Source organism: Neopsephotus bourkii, unplaced genomic scaffold (genome assembly GCF_033783945.1).
Source record: "Neopsephotus bourkii isolate Nb327-2 ecotype Australia unplaced genomic scaffold, CSIRO-AGI_Nbou_v1 NB_118, whole genome shotgun sequence".
In the NCBI taxonomy this organism is placed as follows: Eukaryota; Metazoa; Chordata; class Aves; order Psittaciformes; family Psittacidae; genus Neopsephotus; species Neopsephotus bourkii.
In genome coordinates, this window is record NW_026900635.1 from 847 (window position 1) to 16,629 (window position 15,783).

At 51.7% G+C, this 15,783-nt stretch overlaps 3 protein-coding genes across 3 annotated transcripts; 1 reads left to right on the plus strand and 2 right to left on the minus strand.

The window, feature by feature from the left end:
• Positions 1-893: 893 nt before the first annotated feature.
• On the plus strand, positions 894-1,691 carry LOC133218730 (testis-specific serine/threonine-protein kinase 3-like). The gene is made up of 2 exons (XM_061365460.1): positions 894-1,102; positions 1,337-1,691. Exons 1-2 carry the CDS (start codon positions 951-953, stop codon positions 1,689-1,691), a joined length of 507 nt encoding a protein of 168 aa, XP_061221444.1. The 5' UTR covers positions 894-950.
• On the minus strand, positions 1,637-3,533 carry LOC133218735 (BSD domain-containing protein 1-like). The gene is made up of 3 exons (XM_061365474.1): positions 3,523-3,533; positions 2,918-3,405; positions 1,637-1,927 (listed from the first exon to the last, which is right to left on the minus strand). The coding sequence occupies exons 1-3, from the start codon at positions 3,531-3,533 to the stop codon at positions 1,794-1,796; spliced, it is 633 nt and encodes a 210-aa protein (XP_061221458.1). The 3' UTR covers positions 1,637-1,793.
• A 36-nt stretch (positions 3,534-3,569) lies between these two features.
• LOC133218739 (importin subunit alpha-7-like) lies at positions 3,570-12,334 on the minus strand. Its single transcript, XM_061365487.1, is given in 15 exon segments — positions 3,570-3,700; positions 4,477-4,655; positions 4,958-5,085; positions 5,635-5,760; positions 5,918-5,996; positions 6,764-6,902; positions 6,905-6,926; positions 7,910-8,009; positions 9,004-9,092; positions 9,309-9,440; positions 10,201-10,295; positions 10,571-10,670; positions 10,949-11,044; positions 11,743-11,876; positions 12,107-12,334. Coding segments are annotated over 15 exon segments (1,650 nt in total). The 5' UTR covers positions 12,207-12,334.
• Between the last annotated feature and the right edge of the window lie 3,449 nt (positions 12,335-15,783).

The window sequence follows — 15,783 nt, forward strand, 5'->3', positions numbered from 1 at the left end:
CTGGGAACGGCGGAGGGAGGGCCCCGAACCGCCGAGAGCTGCCGCTGCCGCTCAAAAGGCATTAACCTGTGCCTAACAAGTCCGCACACTTCCCATGAGAACATCACTGGTGGGGTACCCTGTTTGGATGGTCAGCAAGAGCAACTGGTGAATTTTACACTGAATTTTACATCCTACCATAATTTCAGAAACATCCTTGCATAGCTAAGGGACTTAAACACATTCTAAACAACTGAGTAAACCAAGGAAACTTTTCCCTCAAGTTATAACCGCAATTCAGCACTACTCTGTTTGGAAGCACAGAGACAAGGGGTGACCACACCACTCTGTGAGAAGGATGGATTGAGGGAGACCTTTGTTGCTGTTTCTCCTACAACACAGGGGAGTAGAAAATGAAATATAACTTTTAATAACTAACATACAGACATAACAGACACGGAGGGGCTCAACGCACCCAGCAAAGCAAAGCAAAGCAAGGCGGTGCTGCTGGCAATGGGGCCACAGCGGGGCTGTGCCAGGGCCAAACCCTGCTCCCGCAGCACATCCTGCCCCCTCCTTACCTCCCCACTGACAGCTCAGGGCCCGGGGGCTCCTGCACCTCGGGGGGCACCTCTGAGCTGGGGCAATGACCGGCCTCGATGGGGAACCTGCGAGCCTGCAGCGCGCGCCGGGAGCTCATGGCTGGGGGAGAGGAGCAAGCGTTGGGACCCTCGCCAGCCCCGCAGCATCGCCCTGCCCAGCCCTGGGCTCCGGGTGAGGACGTCCCAGCCTGCACCCACCTCGCTGAGCATCCGCCACCGGGACTGAGCAGCACCGCCCTGCGTCACCATGGTAACCCCGGGGATTCTCAGGTCCCTTTTGTGAGCTGTCCCCCCCAACACAGCCCAGGGTGCCTCTAGGATACTGCTGAGGATTCGCCGTGGGATGAACTGAGGGAGCAAAGGGAAGGCATGGAGGGCTTTTTGCTCGCTCATGGCTACCAGCTGGGCAGGACCATTGGAGGGGGGACGTACTCCAAAGTGAAGGAGACCTTTTCCCAAAGGCACCGCCAGAAAGTGGCCGTTAAAATAACTGATAAGAAGGAAGTGCCAGAAGGTAAGAGGTGACCCCGAAAGGGCTCCAAAGAGGCACTGTCCGTCCTCAGGGGCTTTGAATTCCCAGCAAAAAGCTGGTTTCCCACCCTTGCCACCGGACAGCGGTTGGGCAACCATCCAGAGGGACCTTGACATGCTTGTGAGCTGGGCTGATGCCAACCTCATGAAGTTTAACCATGCCAAGTGCAAGGTCCTACACCTGGGTCGGGGCAATCCCAGACACAGCTACAGGTTGGGCAGAGGAGAGATTCAGAGCAGCCCTTCAACGACACCGACATCCCCCGCATGCTGCACCAGCAGCAGAAGGGAGTCTCGGTGCCCGCGCACCTCGGCATCTCCAAGGAGGGGCAGAACCTCCTCAGGATGCTCCTGGAACCGGACATGGGGCTGAGGCTGTCCATTGAGGGGGTCCGCAGGCACCCCTGGCTGACCAACCCCCGATCTCCCCACATGGAAGCGTTTCTAATACTAACATCAATTTGGAGGTCAGTGTCTGTCGTGTCTCCAGCCTCGCAGGTGACCGTGCCACTCGTGCTCAGGCAGCCACTCTCTGCTTCAGCTAACACCCGTGACTGCCACAGCAGCATCCCAAGCTGAGCCTGTGTCCTCAGGGAGCACCTCACGCCTTCCAGAAGCTGCTCTATGCAGGCAATAGCTCATAGGCAGAGCAGCAGCAGTCACAGCTCTCTGGATGCAACCCTATGTGAGGGAGCACCTCCCTGGACTCACCTCCCCGGCCATTTCCACCTTCGAGAGTGCCAGCTGCACCTCTTCTTCACTCATGTCCAAATCAAAGTCCTTTTCCCAGTCCTCACTGATGTCAGTGCTGGAGCCTGGAACCACAAACATCACGATGGAGCTCTTAGAGCTGTGCGTGCTCTCCAGATGCTCTGGCCCAAGCACACAGGTGCCCAAGCAGCCCCACACAGCCCTGCCATTCATTGAGGCTCAGATCTCCTGTAGCCTGGGAGGAGAGAAAGCCCAGGAGCAGGCTGTCAGCTCACCAAGAGAGACGGGGTGGACTGAGTTGTACTTGCCTCGCAGCAAAGGGCTGGTCCAGAACAACTGGCACAGGTGAACAGTGAAATGTGTTCTCCTCTGCGCTGGGAGAACTGGGATGTGTCACGTTTCAGTCACACAGAAAATACATCAGATAAGGAATAACAAGGACTGTCCCAGTCCCCAGTAGAAAGAACAACCTCCTGAGGCAGAGGAGCAGCACGGACACTCCTCAAGGTGACACTCAGAGGGAAGGAACCACCACATTCCCTTCCCAGACCCCAGAGCCAGCACCCAGGGACAAAAGCCCTGCTGTGTCCAGCCAACAGGCTTTGGATTTCTTGTCTAACTTCATTCTGTCCCAGCTCATGAACCTGGCCACCGTGCTGCATCCTGGCCTGCTTCCAGTGGCTTTGTAATCCTACAACCCATACAATCACTGCTCTGGGAGCCCTCCAGCAGACTCTGCTGAAGGCAGCAGCCTCTGCAAGGAAAGGGGTGTGAATGATGTCAGCCAGAGGGTGGAAGAGCCTCCCCTGTCGTAGGGAGCTCGGGACAGAGCCAACTGTGGCACCAGCCCAGCCACCTGCCCGGAGCAGGTTGTCACTAGCTGATGAGACCAGCCTGACCCTGCCCAACAGCAGAAGGATTTCCTTCCACTTTAGTTCTGGCCATGAGGGAACTCTTTGGATCTACGCTTCCTGAGCAACCTTGGCAAAATCCCTTTCCTCCTCCCTATCATCATGAAAATCACAGTCCTTTCCCCAAAAGCTGCCACCCCCAGCAGCAGGTTTCAGGCCCTGTGCTGGCCCCCACGTACACACCTTTCCTGCCATTGTTGGAGGGAGTGGATCTCCCACTATCCCAGTTCAGCTCGAAGACTCGTAGATCAGATGGTCCTTCCTCTTTCAGAGTCTCTGGCCTGGCCTGGGCTTTGCTCTCCACCCCTTTGAGCTCGGTAGCAGCCGGTTGCTCTGAGGATGCTGCTGATTCCCGGGTAGGTGCAGGACGAGCAGGGTCTGGGGGCTTTGGCAGGGAGCTCTGCTCTTCCGAGGTGGCCTCCACCAGCTCCTGGGAGAGCTCTCCAGCCCCAGCTGGTTCTACAGCTCCGGTCTGTAGCTGCGCAGCAGGCACAGAGGCAGGGTTTGCAATCTGAGTCACAAGGGAGACGCTCTCACTGCTCTCAGAGGGGCTCCCCTCTGCTGGGGCCGGCTCCGGAGGGAGGATGGCCCAGCTCTCCTCTGAGGGTCCCTTGTGAGCAGTGGGCTGCCTTCCCTCCGGGGCTGAGGGGCACACTCTTTCTCTGCTGCTTCTGGCAATGGGACGTTTGCACAAGGCAGGGGGGACATCCCCAAGAACCCCGGCCCAGCCCAGCCCCGTTCCGTCCCCTCCCGACCCGCTCCCGTCCCGGCACCGGCGCCGCTTTCACCCCTCCGCCATCTTGGCGGCGTGACGTCACCAATATTTACCGACCCCTCACCCCTCATCTACCTGGGGAGCCAAAGCAGAGTCATCCTCTACTCCAAAGTAGTGCTCAATCAGGTCAGAGGCCTTCTGCTAGATCTCTTGGTTCTCATGGCTCTGGAGGAACTCTCTCTTATCCAAACCTTGGAGGGAAAGAGAAATGGAATGCGATGAAACGAGGGGATCCTGGTATTTGCAACCCCACATCCATCCTCCGCCCTTCCCCTGTTCACTACAAGACCTCTGTCTGCGTTACATTTGGGGTTGGTGAGCAGCACCGACATCTAAAACTATTCCAGAGCTCCTTGTGGCTTTCCTATCAGGCAGCATTCATGTCTCTTCAATAGCCTGTTTCGCTGACACAGCTAAAGCAGCTGCACCCCCAGCTCTGCCGGGGACAAACCCACATTTCAGTGAGGTTAAACCAAGTGGCACAAGCAGTTGCTGGGGGTCTGGAGGGGAAGGAAGCAGTGCCTGCCCCAGTAGCCTCCAGTGGAAGGGCAGCAGCAGCTTTCCATGTCCTAATTAAACCCACCAAATTAAGCTGCTCCAGGGAAAAGCGAAGCTCTCTCTGGATTTCCATGGAACATCCACCGTGTATAACTGGGTCCCGTTAGAGCAATTTCACACCTAGAAGTGTCACTTTTTACTTAGCTCAGCTCGTTTCCAATTAATTCTGCTACAAGCCACAATTACCAGCTCAGCTGCAGGGCTAGGAAGCATAGACCAGAAGTAGGATAGCTTTTACTTCCAAGTATTTTGTCCTATGCCCAAATCCTAAAGAGTCTAAAGACACCAGTGGAACAAATCTTGGCTAGTTTGGGGTATACTAAATCCTTTAGCACAGCAGAAAAGCAACAACAGAACTAACAGACACCTTGTGCTGTTCAAAGCCAACAGCACCAGGGCCACAACCTACCATAGGCCTCCTCAATCAGACTGCAGTACGGGTTGATGCCTGTCCCACTCTGGTTGGCTTCCTGCTCTCCAAGCCTCAGGATGTTCTCCAGTCCGTTCAAGGCCACCTGCACAATCTTGGAGCCCATGACAGTCAGCAGGTCACAAAGAGGCTTGATACAACCCAAGTTTACCAAGTATCTGAAGGGAGAGCACGGGGACACACACTGCTCAGGATGTGGAGTTCAATCTGTCATCAGGTTTGGACATTTAGCCTGCTCTGAGCTCTCTGGAGAGGCAGGGGGAAGCAGACTGGATTTGCTTCTCCTGATTCAGAAGGAAGCTGCAATTCCCAGCTCAGGGCACGATCCAGCTCCAGCTCTGCCCCAGGTACCCTCCCAGAGGTTTTCCACATCACCCCCTTGGCCTTGTCTCACCGGTCCCACAAAGATACAGCTTCCATACACTGACAGCTGTCCCCCAGGAGGAGCCACAGGGAATACCTGATCTGCTCAGGGGTTCCTCCTGACGTCACGTTGGTGATAGCCCACGCTGCCTCCTTCCTCGTGCGGAATTCTGCTTTCTGCAAGATCTCTATCAGGACTGGGAAGATGTTTGCACCTATGACTGCCTGGGGAGAGAGCAGCGAGAAGGGCTTGAGTTGGCAACGTGAGAGAAACCTCCACCTCCATTTGTCAGTGCAAAAGAGCTTTCCAAGCTGTGCTCTTCACCAATTCCTCAGCCAAATCCTATTACCACAAGACAGTCGGTCCCACAACCAGCCCACAGCAGACAACCCCTATTACTGCAGCAGTATTGTAGCAGCGCTCCCATCACTCATCTGCCTTTATGTAGGGCATGAAAAGGATAAATTACAACTCAACAAGATCCAGCTTTTCAGAGGGGTACCTCTAACAGAGCAGGGAGATGCAGGGGCTGTATCTGCTCCTGCTCCAATGATCTAACCTGTGGCACTCATTTCAGGCCAGTCTTTGTTGGAACCATTAAAAGCTTTTCTTAGCTCCGTTGGCAGATGGCTGGGAGCAGCGAATTTGCACATTACTGCAGAATGAGAGATGTGAACAAACCCAGCCTCTGACTGCCAGGGAAAAAAGCTGAGAACCCTTAATGCTGAGCTTGGAATTGAGCTTCACTGCAGGTGGGCTGGAGAAGACCCTACCTGTATCTGCGCTCTGTTTCCTGCTGTGATGTTGGATATAGTCCAGCAGGCTTCTTCCCTGATTGATTCCTTGGAACTACTTAATAAGTGAAGGTGACAAGGCAGGGCTGAGCAGTTCAGAATCACCTTTGGAGAAAGAGAGCAGAAGTGAGATCACCAGTGTCAGGTCCAGAGCTGGAGCTGGGCACAAAATGAAGCAGGCACTCCAACATCTGCTGCAGAGGAGGATGAGCCTCAGAAGGAAGAACCTCCCTGTTCCGTGGGAGACAGGCACTTCCCTCACCTGGGTCTGGATGTCATCCCCTGTCACGATGTTACCCACTGCTCGCAGAGCTGGAGAGGCCACTTTGTAGTCGTTGTGCCTGCAGGAGAAACAGCACAAGGACAAAGCCAAGTCTATCAGATCACACACAGGCAGAAGATTCTCTCCCCAGCAACTCATCTGCATTGTTTGCTGACAATCCCTCCCCCTAGCACACGGTAATACTGACATTGAAAACAAAGTCACAGAGCAGAGATTTTCATCCTAACTCCATCATCTTAAGATGGCTCAATTACAGATCTCACCTCTTACATACCCCCCTTGCCTGACCAAAAGATGATGTTAACCCAATGAGAACACCCAGACTGTTTCAGGAGAATGTTGGAAGCAACTATCTCCCAGCTCTGAAGCTCTTAGAGGCTCATTCCTCTAAGAACTCCTCCATATAGGGATCAGAGCAACAAAGCCAAGCTGATTTTTGGTAGACACTCTTTTTACTACCTGTGGATCTGCCTAGGAACTGGCCTTCCGTAAGCACGTTTGAAGGTTGACAGCGCAAGACACACTGCAGTCCTCTCTCCTTTCACACCTTAGAAGCATCATTCCAACCTCTCTTTAGCAAGTTTATCCCAGCTCACAGGAGGAACCCAGCTTCTCTCAGAAAGAAAAGACAGGAGACTACAGCTCTCAACCTGCTTCAGACCCTCCTATGCCATCACTGCTCTGAAGTCAGCTACAGCACCCACTACCTGGATCCTAAGCACACAAGAAGTGTGAAGGGTGCTCTGATGGGCTTTGACATGAACTGAGGTTCAGGCACACGCTTCCCATTCTCACTGGGCTGAAGCAGCAAGACAAGATACTCACATTAAGAGCTCCACCAGTCGCCGACACACTCCCGAGTCAGTAACTGCTTGGATTTTCTCATTGGGAGCATCTGATAGGTAGGAAAGAGCCCAGCAGGCATCTGCCAACAGGTCAGAGTCACTGCTGAACAACAACCGGACAACACTGGCAGGCAGGGAGACACCTACAACAACAGCCACCACCCCAGGTTAGTCACACTGTGGCCAGGACCACCACGTTTGCATGCAAAGCACCACGTGCTTCTGCTGACCAGCAAGATAACAAGGCTTGGATGTCCACTGTTTCCTCCCCTAGAGTCAGCAGCTTCCTTGTTGGTTCACACACCTTATCATCAGGGTCTGAAGTTACTTCAGCAGCGTTACTGCTAAAGTGAAATTACATCCCTTCCTCTAGGACCAAGTCTGGACTCCTGGGATAAGCGCTACCGTGCAGGCTACCATTTGGAAGCTCCTTACACATCTTGTGGAAGAGCACTGCTCAAGTTCTTATTCCTGATAACCCCAAATAGCTCTGTATTCAGAGCAGCAACCACCAACAGCTCCACCTCTGAGTACTTTGATCATTTGTAAGTGATCTTATATGACACTCCATTGAGATTTCATCCCAAGGTGAGAGATGGAATCTGAACAGAGTGTCAGCTCTCAGGCTTTGAGGGTCAAAACATTGATCTGAATGGTTTTCTTCTACCAAAGAAGGATGAGACAGCTGAAAAGCCAGCAGACCCTTTTGTTAGTGCCAGCAGCACACCAGGAAAGGGGGAAAGCTCCCACCGCCCCAGGACTCCTGTTTTGTAGCATTTAAAGGTCTCAGAATCAAGTTTTCAGTCACAATTTGAGTGAAGTCTCAACATTCCAGTGTGGATTAAAAAGGCTTAGGGAAGCCCACAGCATAGGCTGCCTCACAGGGAAACCTGTGCCTGCCCCTTCCTCGAGGGCTCCAGCTGATGGGCTGCCACTGGAGCTGGGCAGAAAATGAATGGGTACATAAGCACCTGCTGAGCAGCAGGATGAGTCTCAGCAGGGAGAACCTCACCCTCATCCCTCCCAGAGTGACTTAGAGAAGTCCAGCGGTCAAAAAGAATTGAGGCAACCATGGACCCTGGGTGTCTCCCCATCCGCTCTCTGCCAACAAGGCATTTCCTCTCACCTTATTAAATTCAGGTGGTGGACTCTTTCCTCTGCACAAGTTTGACAAGGCCCAGACAGCATTTCGTCTCATTGTCAACCTGGTGGACTTCGTAAGGAGCCTAAAGAGACAAGTAGCAGGAATTATCATCCTTCATGTGGAAGCCAGCAAGGGAATCAAGAGGAAAAGAACCAGTGTGATTTTAAGGAAGTCGAAGCACTATTCCACTTGCTGCAGCTCAAGCCATGCTGTGTGCCTCCTGAGCGTCTCCATAAGCAAGAAGAGAAGTGACATGCAGCTACTTCTTAGGATAAAGAGCTTTTATGGCTGCCCACAACAAGGGACGTGGGTCAAGGAGGCAAGTTCCACATTGGAGAAGTCACAGAAGGAAGGGCAAGTTAGTTGAATTGCAGTTCCAAGTTCAAATTCAGCCCAGGCAGCCGCTCACACCCTATCTGAGGTCAGACGGTCCTCACCAGAGGACACAAACTGCTGTCACTCCACTCTCATGAGGACACCAAGTCCTGTGGGCTGAGGACTTGTCAGCAGTCACTGCTGCCAGGTGACTGACACAAGTAGCAGTGTAACGATCCATTTGTGCTAAAGCAGCAGCTTGCCGAGGCCAGGATAAAGCTTCCTTCTTTCCAGAGCAGTGAAAGCACATGTCTGACAGACAGCCCCTGGCTCTGCTGGGCATGCACCACACTCAGGAGCTGCAGAGGGGAGGTGCCTACAAAGACCTGCTCCCTGTCGCCAGCCCTAGATAGAGGAGCCCACTCAGACAAGCACCTGAAATCCACAGTGTAAGCACAAAGAGCAGGCATCTGGAGGGACACACCGTGAGCACTGTGACTCCAGAAAGACAAGCACACTGCACAGCACCAGCTTCAGACTGAGCATAGTGGAAAGGTTTGTGAGAAGGCATGTCAGCTACCGAGTCCCACTCCGTATCAGATACTTGTCCGAACTGCTGGTTTAACTGGTACCAATGGTTTGATTCCCTGCAATCACCACCATCAATTGCTAGGGAATCTATTCACCCAGCGCAAATATGGCTCTGCTGTAGGGCACTGGGACATCAGCAACTGGATTGGCAAGTATTCATGGCTACTCACATTAATAAGGGAGGAAGAATAGCGCAGTTAAGGACATAATCTCTACACAGAGAGCTGTCTCCAGCAATGTTCCCCAATGCCCAGACAGCCTGAAAGGAAACAGCAACAGTTTTAGGATTCACACAGTTTCTGAACAGAGCAAGAAGAGGGCAGTGTGCTACGAAAGCATTTCCCTGTAATTCCAGGCAAGCTGGAACTGAAGCCAGTTCTTAGACACCGGCCACGCAGCTTTAACACCACATTTTCATCACCGGCAACCCCACTGTGGTTCTCTCCCTAACCCCAAAGTAAGAAGTGAACCTTACCTCTTCTTGAGCATCCTCAAAGTCAGAGTTTAGCAGCTCTATGAATATAGGAACTGCCCCAGCTTCAATTACTATTTTTGTTTGTTGGCAAGTTCCTGATGCAATATTCGTCAGTGCCCACGCCGCTTCGAACTGGAACAACCAAAGAAGTGACAAGAGCATGACTAAAACAATCCCGATTTAGCAAAATATTTGCCAGCAAGTTGTGGCTATCATTCTTTTGACTTCTACTAAAAAGCTTGTGAGAGAAAAACCATATCCCAACGGCTCCGGATTTGAAGGAAAGGCTCTTACTTTCCTGAGCACTAAAGACCCACATCTGCTAAATGCCTTCTTGGAGGCTCTGAGGATAGATAGGAGAGCAGGAGGCAGAAGGCATCACCAGTCACACCTCATCTTTTCACCCATACAACTACCTTCCAGCAAGAAAGCTGCAGACACACAGTGCACAAACACACCTACCTGGAGCAGATCACTTCCATCCCTCTGCCCCATGGCAGCATCAGCTCTACCTAATCTCTTCCTAACAGACTCTTCACCTGTATTTAACAGCCTCCAATAAAGGCTTCTCCTCACACAATTTCTCCCTGCGCACACGTTCCATGACTCCACTAGCTCCCAGCAAAGACAGGGAGGCCAAATTCCCTTCTGCTGCGGCTCAACTATGGTATTTTTGCCACCATTCTTCCAAGAATTTAATTCAGAGCCATTTATTTCATTTCTTGCCTAAGCATTACAGGCTCCCTTTGCCTTCTCCCATCCACCACAGAGCCTGCACCTTTCAGGTTCAAGACACCACTTTTCCCTGATAGCCCCTGTGGGTTCGCGTTGCTGAGCTGTGAAGGTTCCACAGCTCCATGCCACGATGATTCCCCAGCAGCATCTCCTTTACCTGTAGCGTGCAGTTCTCACTCCTCTTCAGGAATTCCACAAATCTGTCCACCACTCCTTGAGTGTTTATCACTTCATCTATTGGACGATTCGGCTCTGGAACAGCAGAACAGTGTCAAAAGAGCACACAGGTCTACCAGGGGATGAGCTGTCACTGAACGATCCCAACCTGTACCAAACCCAGCAGGACAACTCTCCACAATCACTTCCTGTGTAATTCATACAACCAGAAATCATTACAATGTACCAAATTCCAGATTTCTTCCCCCCAGCCTCAAAGCTACTAAGTTTCTGTCCAGCAATACACGAGCACAAATGCTTGTAGAAGACAGGTTACATCAGAGCTGATGGCAGGAAGAAGTGACTTTTACCTTTGGAGAGTCACTTCCTGAATTTCTGAGTGGTTGCTAGCTGTAGGTCGGGGTCATCTGAGAAAAGCATCTCTACCATCTCTCTTGTGATCACTCCCTCCTGAAAGCACGCACAGGAGACAGAACGAGGGTTCCATTTCACACTAAGGCACCACAGTCCTGACAGCCTACCATCATTTTGGACTTAGCCAGTAATCCAAACATACAAATTGGAGATCTCAGCACATTCTTTGCTTCCTGACAGACTCTTCCAGTTCACTGAAGTGATATTTGCAACGTTCTCAAAAGTGAGAAAGCAAAAACCTCTCAAGTTAGTCAGCTCTCTGCTGTCCCCATTGTTAAATCTACCCACAGGCATGATCACAGTAAGGCACCTACCCCACGTGTGGTGGAACTGACGTAGGGATCCACAAGGAGACTATCGAACATGGAGGCATCTTCACTGATCAACTGCACATTTCTTCTTTTAAAGAGCTGGGGAGGACCAAAACACAGGAGGCATTATTAGAAAGCAATGATGTACAGTCTTCAGAACTAGACATTCTTGTTCCTCAAACAAGACACTGTCAGCTAGGCTGAGCCCAACCTGAATAGAGAAGCAGTCATTAATAACAGCTCTGCCCTCTGAAGCCTAGTTTGGCACCAAACCCCGGTAATAAAACATGCCAGGTCTTGCCCTCAGACACTGGTCTGCAAGTGCAGAATTGGCCTTCACAAGTGAGAGAAACCAGGCAGAAGGCAGCTGGTAGGTGATGCACTGAGAGAGCAAACACTCTGAGCCACACAGCACCTCCTAGGTTCACAGACCTCCAAGGCAAAAAGAAAACCACAGCTCCAAATTACTACGTGCACCCCATACTCCCGCTTGTGCTTCCTGCTTCAGGGAAACAGTCCCATTCACCAACTAACCCAAACACCCCTTTACCAACAAGGATCTGTGAGCAAAAACCTCCAATACCCCAAGGAAAAAGTGCTCGGAAAGCTCTGGATACGAGCTGTGTGCTCTGCACCGGCTACGAAGAGAAAGAGAAAAGCAAGATCTCGGTTAGAACAGGAAAAATAAGAGGACTGCCAACGAACCTTAATGCACAGATCCCTGAAGATTCCCTTCGGCAGCAGCACAATCCTGGGTGTGTTAAGGCTGTACACAAGCTACTCAAGGTGACAGTTACCTGTTGCTCTCGTCTCTCTTTGCGCAGTTGAATTCCTTCCTCTTCTCTTCTGCGGCGCATTTCCTCGGGCTTTAGGGCTTTGTTCTTGTAACTCTTCATTCCATAGTTGTCCTTGGCAGGGCTCGCCATGGTCTCTGGGAGGAGAAGACACCGCCTGCCTCAGCTCTCTGCTCCGTTAACCCACACAGCCTTGCTGACAAGGTAGCCCGGGCACGTGAAGCAGCACGAAATAGCAGATCAGACTTAGAAATGATCCCAACCTTAGCTCATGTCAGAGGCTGCTATGGCAAGGGGGTTAGGAAGTTTGTAGGAAGCGTAACTCCAGAAGGAGCCCAGACCCAATGGGATAGTATCAGGCACATACCCACGGGAAAGGCTCCTACGCAAACAGCTTCACTGTCCTCACGGGGTGCACAACTAAATTCCACTTGGGTTTTAAGCAGAAATGCCTTCCCTTGTGTCATCAGGGCATAAACCACACCTCGACTTTCTTCTCCTCACTGAGCTCACCACGTACACACAGCAAAAAGCCAAGAGGACTCCCAAGCAAACCGTGGCCTTGATGCTATAACAATGGTACCAGACCTTGCAGAGAGCAGGGCTGCACATCATGTACAGGCCAGGTTGTCCCACCAGGTACTGCCAGGGCTCAGTACCTGACCTACTTATTTTGCTGGTTCCTACCTGCCTCACGAAGCCATTCTTGGTGACTGTAAAGGTGCCTCCCAGTCAGGGAAGTGACACTCTACTATTTGGCACAGGGAAAAGGCAAGCAGGGCCAAGCAGAAACCAGAGGACAGAGGGATATCAACTCCCCAGCTGCATCCAGCTCTAATCCACTGCTCTGCCCATGTCAACTCCTTCTTGCCTCTCTCCAGACTCCTCCTTTCTCCCATTTACAGTCACTTGCTTAACGTCCATGCCTTTCTCAGGACAGGAGCAATCACGATACACAACATCAGAGCGCAAATCAACCCCAAGACCAACTTCCTCTCCTCCAGAACTCTGCTGGCCACCAATATCTGTTTCCACCCAACTGCTGAGGGCAGGTGGAAGAAGTGCCCTGTGAAGGTTTGCAGTGCTGTCTCCTTCCCCTCCTCTTTCCAGCTTCAGGCACTCCTCAGCCACGTTGCTTACAGAAAGCTTCAGTCTGACTTATCAACTGCCTCCAGCCCTTCTGGACCTGCTGCAAGGTCAGCTGGAAATGCTTCAGACCTTACTGCCCTCCTGCTAGGACCGCTGCCAGAAGACGCACACACACACACATATACAACACACAAACAGCCAAGGGTTCAGTGCCAGGGGAAGAGGAAACTGGGAACATTCATGTTCTGACAGGAGAGGATACAAAGTCATTTCAGCTCGAGGATTTCCCCAAACCAGCTAAAAAGGCAGCAAGCACTGTGGGGAAAAGGCAGGCGACTTCACAGCATCTTGCTAGGAGGGGATTCTCTTCCCAAAACAGCAAGAGGAAAGTCCTCTGAGAAGCAAGAGACAAAACCCCCAAACGCCAAGTTCCTCTGGTCACTTCCACTGTAAGAGATGCAGGTCCCTGGCACACAGCACTGACCCTGTCCACAGTTAGAGCCTTCGTCAGTAACTTGCTTAGGGGACAGTGAGTGGCCAGAGGCTGTAAGAAAGAGGGACTCCATCAGGCTGAGCACCACTAAGGAGGAAGCACAGAGCCTCAAAACTGACCATAGGGGTGAAGTAACCAAGTTACAGGAGGACCTGCAAGATCTGGAGCCTTACAGAAATCTACCTTTTGTCCCTTCCCTAAATACCCCAATTGATAAGGCTTGTCCTCCAAAAATCCAAGGCAAGAAACCTGCTGAAGCCACACTCAACACTGCACTCTACCTCACAGCAGCCTCACCGTGAAGCCTGCATGAAACCATTCATTGTCGTCCCCCCGAGTTTACCAGTCAGGATTTCAGAGGTCTGTTCCTAAAGGTATTTGGCAGCACTTCCTTTACATGGCAAAGAGCAGACACTGAAGATCATAGGAACTATGCAACCACTCTTACTTGTTTATCCCTCTTCTCAGCAGCATTGGACGGCAAGATCGGTCCAGGTTGGACAGAGCCTTGGGTGCCATGGTTTAGTGTGCGGTGTCCCTGCCCATGGCAGGGGGGTTGGAACTGGATGAGCTTAAGGTCCTTTCCAACCCAAACCATTCCATGATTCTAAGATTGAAGAACTTGTTATTAACTGAAAATCAGCTAATTCAGAACACAGGAAAGGTTTTTAAAACCCCTACAACCTTTAGGGGGGTTCTGTCTGATCTGACAGTAGCAAGGTGTGGCATCTGCATAGAGATGTGCATTCAGAAGATCTATTTAAGTACCAGTGTTACCTCAGTGTACCCCAGTGCTGCCCCAACGCTAATGGCTCATCAGCCACACAAAAGAGTGAGAGTTCCTGGCTTCCTTCTGAGGATTACAGCAGAATCCCAAACAAAGTCAGATTTGTTCCCTCCCTTTGGAAAGCTGAAGGCTCCAATTGAAAGGGAGTTTTGAAGACAAGGAGGAAGGAAAAGTGCTTAAAGGAGTTAATGCCATATGCTGGATTACCAAGCAGTTAGTCATATAAATAGCAAAGCAACACATGACAGCTCAGCTGCCTCCCAACTTGCGCAACCCCACTGGGCTGAGCACACCCCAACACGCTGGGAGCTCTCAGAGCACTCTCCTCACACTGCAGGCTCTGGATTTCCCTGTTATACTAAAGGGAAACCCCTACTGGAATATCATGAATATGGTATTAGAAAAGGAAACCCATCAGGAATTAGGACAGGATTAGAATGAGGCACTTTCACCACCAGGGTTAACAGTCAGTTCAGGCCCTCCAGTTCCAGGCCCTTGTTTATGCTTCACTCCTTCCCGCTGCAAAAGGCAGCCTTGTTTCCTAGGAACCTGGTTTCCCCCACATTCTGCATCCCTCGGATTACCCTGGACCCAACCTCTACCTGGTCCCTTTTCACTGGTCAGTTAGAAGTGACTACTGCAAATCCCTCTGAAGCACCCATGCTTCCCCAGCAGGTTACTGCCACTCCTGAGCACCGGCTACAGAGTGGCCCAGTGTACACCACCAGCCTCACCCCAGCCTCTTCCATCCAATTCACCTTTCTTGGGCAGAACAAAAACCTGCAGAGGAAAAGGTGTTTAAAAACCTGAGCCTGCAGAGCTTTCCCCCAGCTCCTTCTGCAAATCAAAGAGCTCCACACAAGAGTTTTCACACTGTTTCCAAATCCCAAGAACGCTTGAGGAACCTGCTGTCTGCACCAAAACCTCCCAGAGATCACACCAGAAAACAGTCAACTTTGGACTTGCAAGACTGACCCCATTTAAAAAGGTGTTCTTAGAGCCTGGACAAAACACTACTTCTCCAGGAATCCCCTGGCCTCAGGCACTTGAACAGGCCTAAGGGTTAGGAGCCTGCACATAGAAGGAGTGATTTCCATCTCCTGAACACGGAACACGAGGTAACCCTGGCTCTGCAGGTTCTGAGCCCCAGTTGTGCATCTGATGACTTGCTTTAACAAAGCACAGCCGGGTGAAGCTTTGCTCAGGCACCAGGCAGGTGGAAGGCTCCATAAACACCCACTGCTCCTGGCTCAGAGGGACTCCCCTGCCCTAGGGAAAACAGCAGCAGTTGGGAAACTTGGGGCCCGTGGACCCACCCTCTGAGTGTCAGAGGCATTACCTTCTAGTTCTCAGCTCTGTCAGTGGCTCTGCAGGGTGACAAGCACAAGGGGAGTGTGTTATTCAGTTCACTGACAGCCGAGGAAGCCCCTGCTGCCACGAACGAGGGCTAAGACTAAAGCAGCACCACGAGTGCAGCTGCAGCTCCATCATCCCCAGTCAGAGAGACAAGGCCGCTGACAGCCAAGGAGCTCTGCTCACTCTTAACCACTGCCTGCAATGATCTGCTAAGGCCACTTCAGAGCACAAAGCAATTTGCCTTCCAGGTCTGTGCTAAACATAGACGTAAACCAAACACCGACACACCTTCCAGGGCTGCTCAGCATCAAGGAGCTAA